Source organism: Cynoglossus semilaevis, chromosome 5, assembly GCF_000523025.1.
Source record: "Cynoglossus semilaevis isolate Cse_v1.0 chromosome 5, Cse_v1.0, whole genome shotgun sequence".
Classification (NCBI taxonomy): Eukaryota; Metazoa; Chordata; class Actinopteri; order Pleuronectiformes; family Cynoglossidae; genus Cynoglossus; species Cynoglossus semilaevis.
In genome coordinates this window covers 2,424,482-2,442,697 of record NC_024311.1, presented here as the reverse complement: position 1 = coordinate 2,442,697, position 18,216 = coordinate 2,424,482, and the positions used below count along the sequence as shown (strand labels likewise).

Genomic DNA, 18,216 nt, shown 5'->3' with positions numbered 1-18,216 from the left:
CTTTCTTTTTTTTCCTCGGTATCTTAAATATCACTGGATTAGTGATATTAGTCAATTTGCCTTGGCAACAACACTTTTCTTCACTTGAATTGAAATGTTACAAAACCAGAACCAAAAACAAGTTATTGTAACTCACACTCTGTAGCCTAATGTTCATAAGTTTTATCTAATAACCAACAAGGGTTGGAAACCTTAAAACATTTTAAATGTCAACTTTTTTTTTTATGTGAAGTTCATAACTAGTTAATAAATACTGTTATTTCCTAGCCTGGCATCATTAAAGGCCATCCAACCATCCATCCATCCATCCATCTATCTATCTATCTATCCATCCATCCATCCATCTATCCATCCATCCATCCATCCATCCATCTATCTATCTATCCATCTATCCATCCATCCATCCATCCACACAAATGACAGGCTAAAGGTGAAGTCATACGCAACTATAAACCATCCATCCATCCATCCATCCATTCATCCATCCACACAAATGAAAGCCTAAAGGTGAAGTCATACGCAACTATAAACTAATTGTTAGCAACACTGCATATACAGTGTAATGTAAATTATATAGCTGTAAATAAAAAAATATATACTTACAATATTTGACTCCTATTAATATTGCTTTTGGTTTCTGTGTAAAGACACTCATATCTTACCATCGCTCATTCCTACGTCCAACATCCAACAAACTAAAGACTAACAGACACATTCATCCCTGTTTTTGTCACTGACTCACCTCAACATTAAAACCAAACGTCCGTGTACAGCTGCAGTCTGTTTAAAGACACTAACATGAAGCAGGATTACAAAGTGTAGGCCTGCCTTTGAATTCATAACAGCAAACACAAACCCCATCCTAGTTATTTTTAATGTTTTTTCAGTTTGCTTGCAGCTCTGTGTTTGTGTCATATTTATTTACCGATACCAGAAGCAAAATAGAACTTTCTCTGTGAGCTTAATCAGTTTGAATCGTGAGGAGGTTGGTGGAAGTTTGTAAACAATCAGGAAAATAAATTAGGGTCTTTTCCATGACGGCAAATTGAGAATGCGTAGATAGAAAATTAAGTTTCTCTCTTCCTCTTTTCTTTTCCACATTTGCAATTACAGACAAAATGAAGATATGTTATTTCTATAAATTATGCTAATTGTTGTAAAATGTGTTCCCATGAATTCTGAATTATACTGTTTCATGTTTGCTGATGGATAATTTCCCTTTATGACTTGGCCAAAGATACGGGATTATACGTGTCTTTCTTCTTGCTTGATTGTTGTCACTTCAGACATCTAAATATGTGTCAGTGACCCGAGACACTTTTGAATTCACAGAAGACGCTGCAGAATGGCAGAAACTAAAGACAGAAAAAAAAAGCTTGTCTAAACCATTATTATGACATACTTACAGTCACTCTGAAATAAACAAACAAACCTGCCCCACTTATCAGGTCTCAGGGGGGAACGTGGTGATGCAGCATCAGGGTTTTTTTACTCAGTCTTGGCTGAAGTCATTCATCAACTTATGTATTCATTCATTAATTCATTCATTCTGGTCCACGGCATGACTTCACTACAATCTGGACAAAGGATTACCTGAGTAATGAGACAAAGAGAGTGGGATTTGACTTGTGTCAATGGGAATAAAAAGTGAAGGAGGTCTAATCCCAGGTATGTCACCTCAGGTAGATGGCCAGTACATACTGAATATGTTGGCTGAAGGTTATTTTTTAATATTATCTTAGAAAGTACAGGATTCTGTATCAAGGTGGACATTGAACTATATTATTCATTTAGCCATAGATCTATGATCGGGGCTTTTAGAAGCTCAAACTACTGTATATAAGTGTGTAGCATTAAAGTCTTTATTTCTGCCTTATTCCTGTCACCTCACATCTTTATTTCCCTCTATTTCACTACAGTCGTACATCTTGTCTTGTCTTGCTGCCTGGCGAGATTTCGATCTTCAATATATCCAGTATTCTCAACACGAGTTCCAACCATCTTAACCTTCACTAACTTTATCTCCAAGTCAAAATCCCAGGATTTTCACTTCTCCCACCTCAAGCTTAGCCATCTCTAGCCCTGTCTCTAAACCGTATATCATGAAATACCTAAACCCTTTTGCAGCGGTCCCTCGTCTATCACGGGAGTTACGTTCCAAGATGATCACCCACGATAAGCGAAAAAAAAAAACGCGAAGTAGGGACGTATGATCACCCACGATAAGCGAAAAAAAACGCGAAGTAGGGACGCGATAGTTATCATATTGTCTACGTATATATTAACCCTTGACGAACGCTTTAGAAGGCATTGTAATATGGCAAAAAACGCAATGAAACCTTTACAAACTTTCTTGTTTACCCGTACATACAGGTTATTTCTTGCAATACCCTGCATGTATGTGTGTTTTTTGTACTATTTTTTTTCTTCCTAGGCTAGAAAATGCTTTTTTTTATCACAAAAAATAATGAATAACATTGGAAAAATCCACAATACAACAACATACATTAAAACATTTTTAAAAACCTGCGATGCACTAAGGGCGTGACAGCCGAACAGCGACGACTGCATTACCTCTGCTCTTAGCAGCTTTATCTTTCCACTCGCCTCTTTCTCAATTACATGCGTTCTGTCTTGCACCTACTGACCTTCATTCCTCTTCACCCTCCAGATTTCTTCCAAATTGATCACAGATGCAATGAAAAAACAAAACAAAACAAAGAGGCCTTATAACTAATCCCCAATATGATCTCATCCTAAACCTTGTACATGTCCTTGCAGCGCCCACACATACTTCTCTGCCGCTCCCAAGTTTCCTATGCAGTGCTATAGTTCTTCCCTAGGTACTCTTTCAGATGCCTTCTCCAGAACCACAGGGACACAGAGCAAATGTTTGCATTACAGACTCCTATACCTGATGCCAAACTGCATCTGTTTAGGCACAAAGTGAGAGAAGGTGGACCTATACCTGCCATGCCAAAGTGCATCTGTTTTAATCACAAAGTGAGAGAAGGTGGATACACGAGACTATCAACCCATCATCGTACCTTTCTACCAGCCTTTGGTATCTTTGTCTCTAACTCCTTATGAGCAAATGGAACTCCTTTTCCCCTCATTAGTGTTCACGGTCCAAAAAGTAGTGTCCCAAAATTTCCCCAGAAACTACAAACATTTTTTGTTTTGTTTTTTTGGTTTGTGTATATACAGGGAAGCAGAACTTAATTTTGAGAGTCCAGGAATAACAGAATGGCCACGAGCTGAACATGACTAATGCAGAACAATTGCAGCTCATAGTTAAGGAATAGATTTCTCTGTTTCACGATAATTCATACTGCATGACCAAAATGGTCTTTCCTTGTGTAATTCAAGAGCACCTGTGCAAAAAAACATGGATTAGGGCTACTTTGAATGTTTTATAAGTCTTTAGATCTAAAATGTCAAAATGTTAGTTTTCATTTTTAATAAGTATATAATGGATTATAAAATGTAGATAAAACGTTTGAATTAGAGTTTCGTGACTTTGACTATACTGTAACGTCTCCTTAAATTATTTAAGATTTTCTATGAGACGGACAACATCACTGTTTGTTTTTGACTGAGGAACAGTGAGAACAAATGTAAACAGATAATGATCTCCTTATTACCAGGGTTTTATTTGTAAGTAAAAAAAAAAACAAACAAAAAAAACAAAAAAAACAACTTGTAGACTTTTTAATGGGAGTCTAGTTCTATCTGAGTGATAGAAAAGTCAAGATGTTTTGTGGGATGATTACCCGACAGTTGTTACCTGAGTGTTGTTGTGCTTTACTGTGGTCCTTCACCCTCTGAGCCAGTTTTGAGATTGTTACTCTCACCTGAGCAAAGGTGTGAATGAGAGTTGTCGGGGTCAACTGTAAAACACCGCCTGCTATAATGGGACTGTGGAGTTTGTCTGTGTTGCTCTGGGGTACTGTAAGGGCTGTGGATTCCTTGTGGAAACGGCGCTGGAGGTGGTTCTGCGTCCGTTCCACTATGTTGCTCATGTAGAACACAGTCCTCTTTGATAAAAGGTGGTCATACTGCTATCATCCCAACAACACTAACCTGATGGTTTTTTTTTGGGGGGGGAATACACATCTATTTCTAAAAGGCGCTTGATCAGAAAAATTTGTAGGTTACAGTACAATACGGCTGTCTGATGATTACATTTTTACATCTGATTAATCACAGGGTAGCTGTTGATTAATCAGAATTAAATATGAGTTGTCACTAAGTACTATTAAACATGTTTTAATAGGATAAATCAGCATTGGTAAATATGACAAAAGTCTGTATATGACTGGAAAACTAAAGCAAATAACAACTCATCGAGGTAGTATTTCAGTCTTGTTTTTATTTGTGATTGATCTGTGACTTGGTAGATAGATAGATAGATAGATGGATGGATGGCTGGATGGATAGATGGATGGATAGATAGATAGGTGGATAGATAGATAGATAGAAAGATAGATAGATAGATAGATAGATAGATGGATAGATAGATGATAGATAGATGGATGGGTGGATAGGTGGATTAATAGATAGACAGACAAACGTACGGATGATAGATGGACAAACGGATGATGGATGGATAGGTGGATAGATAGATAGATAGAGAGATGGATAGATGATAGATAGATGATAGAGAGAAAGATACGGATAGATGATAGATAAATGGATGGATGGATAGATAGATAGAGGGAGAGAGAGATGGATAGATGATAGATAGATGATAGAGAGAAAGATACGGATGGATGATAGATAAATGGATGGATGGATAGATAGATGGATAGATGGATATGTGGATTGATGGATGGATGGATGGAAGGAAGGATAGAAGGATAGATGGATGGATGGATGGATGATGGATGGATGGATGGATGGATGGATGTATGCATAGATAGATAGATAGATAGACGTTATCACGAAACAGCATTCTGCCCATCTGTTAAGTGCGTTGAAATTTTAATTCTGATTATTTGTTATGATGAATTAACTGTATGCATTAATGAATTAATGCATACAGTGGTACTCTAATGTAAAAGTACACATATTGGCTTTGGAGCTAATGAATACCATCTGGCCTATGTTCAGATTTGACTGTCAAGACGATATATATTCTTTATAAATTGCATGTTTTCTGCAGCATTTCTGTGTTTTTTGGTTTTTTTTTGTAATGCTGTTTTCTGCAGCATTTCTGTGTTTTTTTTTTGTAATGCTTCCTTGTTTCTCTCTCTCTAATTAAATCTTAATCGTGTTCCTAAGCTTGGCTCATTTAAATCTGCCTACTCAGCCGTAGTGTCTCACTGAAGTTAACACTTCCACTAAAATGCTGCTATACCTAAAATATAACAACACCACAGGATTAAAGTATAAAACATTCAGAAAGAAAGAAGAAGAAGAAGAAGAAAAAGAAAAAAACACCTGATGTATGGAATCACGTTTGGTTGTTACTCACTTGAGCCTCTTGGACGTACGACATGTTTGTTCAGTCAGGTTACAGTTATTCCTGTTGAAACCAATTTCATCAAAGATGCTGACCCCTCCATCACCTCTATCTAATTCCAGCATGTTAGAACACAAGTAGTTCCAGCTGGGCAGTAATGGCGCAGAATTGTTTTGTTAATGCCTTCACTGTGTTCTCTAGGTGACCTTCAGCGTTCTCTCTACTTGTCCCTGTACCCCAAATTCATAAAATCTGCTCATTAGTATTCTGCCACGAGACGGGCTAGAATCCTTGAAGCCATTAGAGTTTGCTGAAAATGCTTTGGGCCGACCTCGGCATCCACTGTAATGACATGGGTAGGGTGCCAGGGAGAATCAATGCTTCTCTTGAGCTTTAAGAATGAAACTGTAGCAGACTGCCCTCACTCCCAGTCAGACTGCTGTCTCGTCCAACCACTTAATTGATCAAGGTTTAATTTATTCTGTCACAAGACTTTAAACTAATTTGTTTCCAATTCACTCTCGAAACACCTTCATTGAATAACCATGATTGCTGTGTTTTTAACCTTTTTTCCTCCACGCCATTTCCATGTTCTCTTAAAGTGTCTTTAGCAGATTGACTTCCCACTCACAATTAAAGTATTAATCACATCAAACACATGTACGCTAAAAGAAGACATTTTAAAATAATTTCCCTGCTCTTTATTCTTTAACTAAACAGCCACGTTCATGTTGCTGTGGGTTTTTTTTTTTTTTGTTTGTTTTTTTTTCTGCGGCTGCTGCTGTGATGTCCATTGCATCCATTTCCATAAAATTCCCAGCGTGAAGAGTTTCTGCTCTCTGCCGTTAGCTTAAATGGAACGCTCGTGGATAGGGAAGCATGGAAATGGGCTTAACATGTGGTCCTAGAAACATAGGGTTTACCACCAGCGTCACATAAAAGGCTAAATATAGCAGTAGCTCGTAAATCGGCGAAAAAACATCACAGAGCCGCTACTCCTCAACATTGAACCTCATATTTTTTACTTCCCCTAATCCTTTAATCTAAACTTCAAAGAATTTACAGCTAATGAATACATTAGATATAGATATAAAATCAGATGGGTTTTTTTTGTTTTGTTTTGGGCCTAATATTTATTTTATTTTACCTTCACATTGTATAGAGGAAGTCATGTAAGCGGGAATAACTCTCACTGAGTCACTGACATAGATAGGATCCAGGAGCTTGAACGCTCCCTTTAACATTTTGTATTTAAAAAAGAATCATGTGAGCCAGGATTTAGATGACTACAGTCTCAGTAACAGCCTCTGCGCTCATGTCACTGTAAATAAATCCTATGGAAGCCCCTGGGCTGTCACACCTCTATTCTTATTGTTTGTAATGATGATTCAGCATCATCCAAATGTCTGTGTATTTGAGTTGTTCCTACAAGCTATTACTGTCATATGGCAACAATATAACACATGGAGCTACATCCAGATCTTGGTATACTGTATGTAGGTGTGCAGCCGCCTCGTGTAAAATCTGAATTAAAAACTGTGACCAATCACCATCAGCCATTTTCTTTTATATTTTGCATTTTTTCCATATTTTTGTTGTTGACCTCATCAACTACGGAAGACCTTCATGAATTTTAATAATTTGTCCAAAAAAGTGATGATTCTATATGATACCAATACCCTTTTGGCACCCCCACCCCAAAAAAAAAAAAAAAAAAAAAAAAACGATAGTAGTAATATGATAGTTTAACTGCTCATCATTAAAGGACAAAGACGTCTAGTGGACTTGACCACATGGAGTCGCTGCTCTCTTCAGTCAGTGGTCATGTGACATACGTTATTGCAGCACAAAAGCCTGTATGTAGTAAGTTAGCCTAACAAGGTGTGGAAGTGACACATGAACTTTTTTAGTCTATTAATTAGTAATCAATACTCAATCGATACTCATGTCATTATTGATATATATCGACACCACAGAATCAATACTCCCCTCGCTGGTCCAAAATACAAATCACACTTGCTGCGGCATTGTCTGCGAAAGAGCCAAATGCTAACACGCAAAGAAAATGACAGAAAATTGTGAGTTGAGAGTAGAATGGGAGACAATAATGTTGGGCTGATCTCCATCCCATGTCCATAGGGAGCCTCTCTGTGTTATGAGCTTATTTGCGTTAATACACACTGTAAGACTGTTCAGTCTGATGCAGCAGTGCCAACACCGGCGTGATTATGGTCGTAATATTTCAATGCGTGTGGAAGAATTTCCACATGTGAGTCTGATGATGCTGTGACTGATTTCACTGTGCTTTAAGTGATAACTATTAGCACTAAACTTAATAATAATAATAATAATAATAAAAATTGTAATTTTGAAAATGATTTCTATAATAGGTGCTCATTTTTCGGGTTAATGAAATGGACACTGTCTCAGTGATGCCTGCATGAGTCAAAAATGTCCCAACACTCTGGAGGATTTCATCAATATTTTCTCCCTTGTGACTCAAACCACACAGTCCACATGGTAAACACTGTGTATTTTTTTTCCAATACACACGGCACATGTTGAAAAACAAATGTTGTCTTCTGTGATGTCAGGGAGGAGTACACACACTGGTATCTCGGAGGTAATTACACAGCACAAAAGGTCTGCTGTGACTGGGAAGGGTTGGCAGCCGTAGACCAATGGTAAAGCTAATTAGTGTGTGTTCTATCCCCCTAATGAAGCTCATCGTCTCAGCCCACAGTGTACAGAGTAGAGGGAGACCCAGAGTAGTTCAGTGTCATTCTTACCATTACCAAGGTCAGACGTGTTACAAGCTTGATTATAGCCAGTCCAATACCATGGGCTTCTGGGGCCCTTTGGCTATGAAAGTTATTTAATCCCATACATTATTCTATAATTAAGAACACAGCTACGGCGCCTCCTGACCCTCTGACAGAAAATCTGCCACATGTGCCCCCCCCCCCCCTTTTTAACACAACAACCGCTCTGGAGATAAATATTAGCAATGAAAAAACAACTGAACCAAAGACGTATACTGCAATTAGTTGTACAGGATGTTGCTCGGAAAACAGAGCTAACACGTGCTGCATGTTTAACATGGCATTAATTCTAATGTTTAAACTTGACAGATGTTTTCTCAAAGACTAATTAGTCCTAAGTGCGTCAGCATAAAGAGTTTTGGTCAAACTTTGTAAAACTGTCACGAGGATTATAAATAGCGTGTTTGTTTCTTTCTTTTAAATTCATCTTATGTATTCAAGATGGATTAATGTATACATTAGTGTTTTTTTGTGTAACCTCAGCAGGGAAAACCTGTTCCTTGTGAAACAGTATATATCTGTTGGTTGAATGACTGTCGTCACGCCAGGCTGTTTGAATTAGAACCACATGACTGCTGGATGCCCTATCCTCTTTTAACATGATACCCCATTTCCCAGCCGTTTCTAGGGACTCCAGCATAATTTAAGCTGTCATGACTGTAAGCAAATAAGTTATTTTATACCTACCCACACAGCTATAATGAGCCAACGCTGTCACCTCTTGTCGTATCCTGCACAGAAAAAGGATTCATTTATTTTCGGTCCAGACTCTGTGTTATGTATGTTGTGGTACTGCTTATCCCGCCGCACCGATCCAAAGCCATACCACAGCAGTGACAAGTTGGTCCCACTTTGTTTCTACTCAGAGATAGTTCCACAAGTAACGAAAAGTTTCGGTCCATCTTTTTCAACGTCGTCTAACGTTGATTTCCAACTCAATTTTTTTTAACAAAACAAGATTTTTTACAATAAGGTGTCTCACATTCAACCATTTTTTTTTTAAATAGTTGATTTTCACCAACTGTGTAAAAGTATTTTGAAAAAGTGATCAATAATTCATGGATGTTTCTACATTTCCTCCTTGGCAGGTGAACAGTTAAGCTTCAGTCTTACACAGTTAGCTTACCGCTTTTGAATTGCTTGTCATTTAAATGTGCTAAAACGCAATCGACTGGTTGATTATTTCAATTGGAATCAGGAGTTTATTACACATCATATCCTCTGATGTTATTGTTTTGCCATTAGTGATTGGTCGGCTGTGGACAATTCTTATTAGCAGAGGTGAGATGGATGATTGGAGCCAGCGCCTGTCAAAGTAGGCAAAAAGACAGAAGCCATTTAAAAATCCGAAAGAAAAAAAATCTAGTTTTTTCTTGTATCTAGAAAAAAAAAAAAAAAAAAATCTAGCTTTTTCTTGTATCTGTTCTGTCACCGTTCCTTGTTCAGATATAGTATCGTTTCTTTGTAAGAACTACATGTATGAATGAACATGTACATATATACGTATATGTACGTGCATACCTGCATACAAATATACAGTACATACATACATATATATATGTATTCATATATATATATATATTTCATTGCTTATCTCTTCGTTAGTGATGTAGTGATTTGTCTACCGCTGCATAGAGCAGATTTGAATTTTTCCTACAAACTGTTGAGAGCTTTAAGTCAAGGGTTTGGGCAGAGATTAGAGGTTAAAATGCAAATACAAAAACAGTGATTGACTGTATTAAGTAATTCTTAACCTTCCGCCTTTAATACTTTTTTTCTTTTCATTTTTGTAAACCAGCATTGACAGTCATTGCAGGGAAGGATTTACCTTTCTGCCGCTGACACTGTAGAGTGAAAAATGATCAATTATAATGTGCCAGCTTTCACTTTTCTCCTTCTGTCACTTATCATTTCAGTGATAAATGGCTAAATACTAATAAGCACTCTTAGATTCTGGACGGTTTATGGGAAAGGACTGCCATTAATTAGTGTGACAGACAAGTGGAATCTAATATATTATGCATAATGAGATATTTTACTCAACATTCTGCTGTAATTGGAAGAATTATGGGGAGAAAAGTTCTGACCGTATTGAACAAAAACCCACATACATTAACTGTTCATTTTTAATTTTAGGATACCTTACCATAATACCTTTAATGTAACCATGGCGGCGGTAACAAATTGCTTTTGTATGTATGCATATGAATCGTTTCATACACTATTTTAATACCAGTCATCAAGCAGTCAGTCAAATCCAAAGACATAACATTTGTAGTTTTGTCATTTACGTGGACCTTTAGCAGCGAGTCTTCATGTCAGAATTGCTTCTGATCTTGTTTTTTTTATTCTATATTATCTCAGTTAAGACACTATGAGACTGCTATAACTCCCATTCAAACTCCTATTAACACCGTCTAACACTTAGACCCAGTATTCTTCAATCTTTTTTGAGCAACTGCACGTTTTGAATTAGAAATCTCACAGCAAACAAACAACGAGAATGTAATGAAATAGTGTAATTAAATAGAATAATTATTCAATCCTGATATCTCCACAGGAATTGAAGAAAGAAAAACACAAAAATGTCTTTTTTTTGTTTGTTTGTTTTTTTTAGTTTTCATAGCCATCTACTGTCACCTAGTGGAATGTTAATTTAATTATTTACCCTTTCAGATGTTGCACAGACAAAATCTGTCAAAGCACATCAGACAGATTAGTTTTCATAGCCATCTACTGTCACCTAGTGGAATGTTAATTTAATTATTTACCCTTTCAGATGTTGCACAGACAAAATCTGTCAAAGCACATCAGACAGATGTATATGCAGTGTTGCTAACAATTAGTTTATAGTTTCTTATGACTTCACCTTCAGGCTGTCATTTGTGTGGATGGATGGATGATGGATGAATGGATGGATGGATGGATGGATAGATGGATAGATAGATAGATAGATAGATAGATAGATAGATAGATAGATAGATAGATAGATAGATAGATAGATAGATAGATAGATAGATAGATAGATAGATAGATAGATAGATAGATTCTTTTCTGATTTTTTTCTAAGAAAAGTACCTCTCTACTGTTAGTAGCTACTGTTGGCTTTGTGTGGTGTTGCTGCGGCTCAGATAACCTCGTTGTCCCTGTTTTCCTCTTCTGCTCTGTGTTGTTGTTGGTCATCAGCTGAAGAAAGTAATTTATGCCTGGGGCTTCATGCAGCGTAGCATCATTACACACAGCCATTTTGAGAATCAGCAGATAATTACAGTATACATCATCGACCTCATGAGGCCGAGCAGATTCTGTCAGGCCACTGGTCTGTCATTTAGACACAGAATAAAGCCCTCAGAATGAAAAGCTAGATCCTAACTGCATATAGAATGCACTGACCCGTCACGCAAATTTCGCCGTCCCGCTAGCAGGTCGACATTTGTAACGCCCCTGCTGTGAATAAGGATTTGCTGTAAATCCTTATCACCAAATTAATCTAACTGACGCCCACACAACGGGTTCTGCTCTGGGTTTGTCCTCGTTAGGTTACAGGTCGCCCTCTCTCTCATTCTCAGTTTCTCTCTCTCTCTCTCTCTCTCTTTCTGTGTTCTACAGATAAAGATGTACTCTTGATTAACAAAATTGCCCTGCAAACAATTCTTTCATCTGTTTCCATTTCGACAAAATCTAGCACACTCTGCTGACGTTCGTTATCATGTTTTTCATGTGATACCAAGCCATGCTCGTTAGTGAAAATGAAAACAACATTAATCAACAAAATGGCATTCTACTTTGTGCCAACAATTTTCGTAGAAAAAATAAACAGTGTGTGTGTGTTAGTAAACAAGGTTTGGGTTATCATCCATTGGTCAAAAAAAAAAAAAAAGAAGCTTAACGATCAAATCTAACTGATTTCTTTCCCCCGATTTTCCACAAAGGGAACTTTAACTCGTGCTCGAACTGAACTGAACCCCGAATATCTGGACCTTCGTCCACGAGCTGAGCTGAATCCTGAATACTGGACTCCTTGCACCCCTTTAGTGAGTACCTATGGTCTCGTTTGTCATCAACGACAACCATAGATTCATCCGATGCACCTGCCATTACATTCGAATCATTTCAATTTACACTGTACTTATCCCTGCATCTCATGAAATCCATTGCTCAGATATTATACACTTGTACAAATGTAAAATATTTCTCTTTTTTTTTCTCTGTCCTTGAATCAATCATTGTTTTGACATGCTTCTTTGGACGATTGTGTCACCCACGTTTGGGTATTTTTAACTGCAAACGGTGACAAATTGATTCTTGGATGCGTTATATTCCCATTCTCGCTACAAAGCTTCCATTTACGTGTGTGTGTACATTATTTCAGTAAAGGCACTTGGCTCATTACCTGAGTACTTAGAAAACACCGTCTGATAGTCATCTCGGGGTTAGAGGAGGTCTCTGCCTATGTTGCTGTGCTTGCATGGCAACGTTAATGATGTCAGTTTATCTTACATCCCACTGTCAACAGCACCGCACCAACGTAGAGGAGAGTGTGTGTAAACTGGAGGAATATGTTTGGCTCTCACCGTGAAAACACTACTTGCTGCCAGCAAGTATCTTACTCATCATGTGTAGTGTGGTGAGCTTCACTTTCAGGACTCCTGCTTGCCTTGAGTACACACCAGCTACAACACAAAGACAGGACAGGAAAATACATCTAATATATACAAATATAATTGGTTATAAAGCAATACAAATTGTAATTTTACGAATTAGACATTTTACCGTAAATAGTCGATTCGGTTGTATTTATGAACTGGTATTTATAGGTCATTGTCATCGGCTGTAGCCGAAGCAGGAATCAGTGACGATGTAGGAAAAGCCAATCACGAAGGTACATTCACAGTGCTTTACAACTCCTAAAGTTAGAAGCCTGATCACATTAAACATTAATGAGAAAATGGCACGAACGTGACTCAAAAATGCTATTTACAGTCTTAAATATTTATTACTCCTGGTATTCAAATAAATAATAAATACGTGCAAATATATGTAATTTTGTTGATTTTCCACACCAATCTACGGGTTTGTCAGCATATTAGTTCTGCAAAAATCTCCAAATACCCACAGTGAATTACCCGAACTAACAATTTGCTTTGTTCATTTTTTTTTTTTGTTGTTGTTTGCCTTGAGAGTCAGCTCTTAAGCTAAACACAGTCTGACGAACGGCACTTTGTTCACTGTGTGTTTTGGAGATTTCCAGAGAGGTTAAAAAATATTTTAAATAACAGCTCAACAATCAAGTGGGGATAAAAAAATACAGGAGCACCTTTGGAGTTAAGAGGAAACAAAATTCCTTGACATTGAAAAAAAACACACTGTGTAAAAAAAAAAAAAAAAAGAGAAAAAGACGGAAGCTGGAATCAAAGATTTTATAATTAGTTCTTATTTTTATTTGCTGATATCAAGCTTCAGCTTTTTGCCTTTGCAATTGTAGGACTTGTGTTGGACCGCCCGATGAGAACTAACTCAGATCCAGTTGAAACTATTGGGAGTTTAAAATGTTAAACATAAATAAAAATATATATTAAAAAGGTTTACACATTGAATTGCTGATTTGACATCACACATTTCTGGCAACCCTAGAGAATTTATTTATTTATTTATATTATTATTAATTATTACTGAACAAACAACCCTTTAAAAAAAAGATTATGAAAAAATGATTTTTTTTCAGGTGACATTTTAGGGACTCCTTTTCAATTTCAGGCGACCCCCACATGGGGTTGCCACCCCAAGGTTGAATACCACTGCTATAGACATTTTAGAAAACTTAGATGACTTCACACCGAGTAACACATATTTCTTAGCACCACCCTATAACACTTAACAGAATCTCAAAAGAAAGTCACAAAAAGTCAAGTGTTGATTGGAGTGAAGGGAATAACCTCCAGTGACTTTTCCCCACTCTGTGTTAATGCATATGTGCTGTGCAGCTTTGAATTGTCTGCATTGTTTAAGTGCATTGATTCCTGTTAAAAACATCTGAAACCACAGGATACAATTTCACTCTTTTCTTTTCCCCCTATGATTTCCTTTTTGGTTGCGTGCGATTATGTTACATTTGAAAATGTAACTACACATACACACAAAACAGAGGCAGTCACGACACAATAAGAACATCAGCAGGGAAGCAAACAGCTGCATTTCGCAGAACTTTTGTTAATTATTTCAATTAACAAAAATATATCGAGGCTGCTTGTGCGTGTGGCGTGGTCTAGCCTGTTACAATAGCTCGGCAGCGAACAGTTTCCCCAAGAAAGATCCGAGGCTGGAGTTTTTTTATTTTTGACTCTTTTACTTGAGAATTACTGTTAAACTGAGTAAACATAAAAAAATAACATTTGTTTTGTCTAAATAAATTAAGAGTACTTACATACAAACAATATATTTAAATTGGAAAATATATGCGCTAGCTCAACGCCAACGTATATGTAAAATACCATCTACATGCTAGCGGTCAGTATTTACGAAACCAGCCAACTACAGCTACTACTTTTGTAAAACATATTAAAGCATCTGAACATGAAATACTTGTTTGTTCAACAGAGAGTCAACTCCTTCCTGTTGGCTGAACTAACTACGGAAATAATGAAGGCACAAATGACATTAAAGCAAGTAATCTCGCAGTAAAGATCTCCCACACTCAATTCTGATAACAATACATCACAATATCACTAACTGAATTTCAGCTGTGGAACTAGTTAGGTTCTCAGACATACATGTGTATGTGAGGTTCCACAGATCAGTGTTATGAAGTATGGAACGGTCCATGCTTTGTTTCTCCCTAAAGTCTCTATTGTCAATATTGTGACTTTAGCCTGATTTAATAACCAGACTTTTCTCAGAGATTTTTCCAAAGCTTCAGTTAATACTTAATCTCTCAGGCAAAAAAAAGAATAAAAAAAAAATCACTGTACAGTTTTGCCTCACTGGGCTAAAAAACACACAAATGCCAACACTTGCACACACATGTATACACACCACGGCCACAGAGGAGGCTCCATGCTCCCCCACACAGGAGGGAATGATGACTCTCATTATCGCCTCAAAGCAAGATGGCCATGCTGTCCCTATTCTCAGCAGCCCTATTAAGTTACCAGACAGCTTTATTGTATTGATGTTCAATAATTTCCTTTCCTCTGTCATTGGGAGTGCATCAGGGAGTTGTTGTTCAGGGATGGAACGGTTGGGAAAATGGCAAGTGCTAACATGAAAAGTGACAGTTGGCTGAAAATAATATCATCCACTGACTATCTTTAGGGGTCGACTGCTGAGTAATGGTTGGTTAGGAAAGAAACGTGGGAGGTCCCCGGTTCAAATCCACAGGATTTGGCAAATGAATAGAACTATATATTTAAAGAAAATAATCAGATAATGCAAAAGGAATCAAACAGAGACACGTGTTCTAAAGAAGACAGACGCCTGAGAGTTCATCTGAGAGAGCAGTTCATTTATAACAAAAACACAGGTGAACTTCCTGCCAACCTTAGAACCGATCATCAACGATCACAGGAGTCGCTGCAGGAAATTCACTTATGACTGTTGTCGTTTTGAAATTTCTACAACAACCGTGAACTGTTGTCGTTTTGAAATTTCTACAACCATGGAATATAGCTTTGCTAGGTCAACGGAAGCTATCAAAGTCGAACTGACTTCATTTTCCTAAACTACTAATGCCACAATGTTTGTGTATTACCAATGAGAAGAACTGGTGTGTGCGAGAGAGAAAGAGGATTTATAATTACGTAATAAACATGTACGATATGTGTTTTCATTGGTGGTTAAGTGCTGTTGCTAACCAGTTAGCATTATGAACAGTTGATGGACTTGAGTTTTGAGCTTCCAGTACTTGTGCTCATTTTTTTTTTCATAATATTTTTGATAACAAACATACATGTATCACAGCTTCGAGCTAAAACACTGTGTCCTTTAAATGTGACACGATACTGGGTGTCTTCCAGACAACACAACACTGCGAGCGTATCAAGGTGACATTAGATATGTTTGTCGAAAACAATCCTGTTGTTCGAGGATGAGAATGAGCCATTGACAAATACGGTTAAGAGGTTTACAAGCAGGATAAATGTATTACTCCCTGGAATATATGTATTGACCAGGTCTGAAAATCACATTAGTAATATGCTGTAGACACTTGGAGCTATTAATGTTGACAGTATTCAGAATTTTGAGAGACACGGTGATGGAGTGTTAAATCATATTTGGGGCCAAGCTGGGTGGATGTGAGTGGAAGCATTATGGGGTTTGGAAATCCAATAGGCAGCACTACCCCAGTAATAACCAGAGTGAGCTTGTGATGTGCTATCACTGCAACTTCTCTGTACTTTGACTGTGGTAACGTTTTTACTTTTACAAACCACCAGTACAGTTAGGCTAGTTTCAGAGATAAAAGGCCTATCCACAAAGAGAAGTTTATTCAGAGCTAATTGTTTTGAGGTCAGTTCACTCTACCATTCAGCTTCTTTTCTTCATAGTACTTTTTTTTTTTAGTATGCTAAACCATGGATGATGCTAACTATTCAATTAATCGCATGATAAAAACCCTTTGAAGTTGAAGTTTATTTTCAAGTCTGCAGTCACACTCATTATTGAATAGAAATGAATGCTTCTTTCAAGTCGTTAGAAAGACGATACGCCGGTGTCAAAGGTCACTGACAGCAACACTATCCACTGTTTTGGAACAAAACTGGCTCCCACAAGATTCCTAATCAAAATTTCCTTTGGAACTTTTTCAGATTTTTCAACTTTTTCATTTTCTGTTCTGTGGCGGCTGAGTAATTTTGTTAATTTTCACAAACTGTCTAACGAGCAGCTAAAAAAAGGTCAATGTCAACCGCAGCACTGCGAGATCTTATTTATTATACATAATTATACATCATTTAAACACTTTTCACTCGTTTCTGTTTCCGACATGTGTAAACTGCGGCGTGGTTTACAGGCTGTTTGACAGGAAGATAAGGTGATATTCCATTGTGATCCTGAGAGAGTTGCAGTTGACACAGAGAGTGTCTTCCTGAGACTCCGTCTGCGTCAGGTAGAGCAGAGGAATGCTCCATGGACTGCAAAGTGGTAAATGTGATAAAAAACCATGGAGGCAAGTAGAAGCTTGGGGCAATATTACTTTATATGAAACCTGTTCCGCTCTTTCCTCGAATTCAAAATGATATTGCCTCTATACATCGCTATGCTTAAGACAGCCTTTTTAGTACATGAGGACTAATACGCTATTCAAATACAGTTAAGGATCACCTTGGACAATTTTCGAGAATGAATCTTTCATTTCCTATATACATCATACTGTATGTATATGTATGTTTTCCTTCATCTTTTTCAAAATGTTACTATTTCTCCGTAGCAGTAGAAATCAAACCGAACCCACAAACACTGGAACCATCCTCCTGCCGAGCCTTTTATAAATGTATCTCTTTCGCACTTAGTGCGAAAGAGATACATTTCGTGCTTAGCTCTAGGTCATTTTGCAAAAGTTAAATACAACTGTCAAACACTGGAACCATCCTCCTGCCGAGTCTTTTATAAATGTATCTCTTTCGCAGTCGTGCTTAGCTTTAGGTCATTTTGCAAAAGATAAATACCATTGCCGTCTTGCAGTAATTTTCATAAACTATAGAATGATTTCAAATCGTATCATGTCGTCTCGATGGGTTGATGAAATTGTACGGTACACCCACGAAGGAAAGGCAAAAGCAGTGCTTAGCGGGTTAACCTTAGCTAAGCTAACTCTTGTAGCAATTCTTATTTATATAATACTTTTATAATATACCTTTATAAAAATACTTTTTGTGTTTTGTTTTTACAGTATGTGGTAAAATGTCTATGTTTGTAACAGGAATGTTGTTTTGT

General features: G+C 37.3%; 1 protein-coding gene across 6 annotated transcripts in view; it reads left to right on the top strand.

Moving 5' to 3' along the window:
* Positions 1–18,216, top strand: part of pcdh9 (protocadherin 9) — a 189,564-nt gene that overhangs the window by 45,066 nt on the left and 126,282 nt on the right. For 4 of the 6 annotated variants that reach the window (XM_008309923.3, XM_017032445.2, XM_025055405.1 and 1 more), the window contains one exon: positions 12,219–12,320. The exons of the other annotated variants lie outside the window; for them this stretch is intronic. In XM_008309923.3, coding sequence (XP_008308145.1) covers positions 12,219–12,320 — 102 coding nt within the window. The remainder of the gene's footprint in view (positions 1–12,218; positions 12,321–18,216) is intronic. 6 annotated transcript variants of the gene reach the window in all.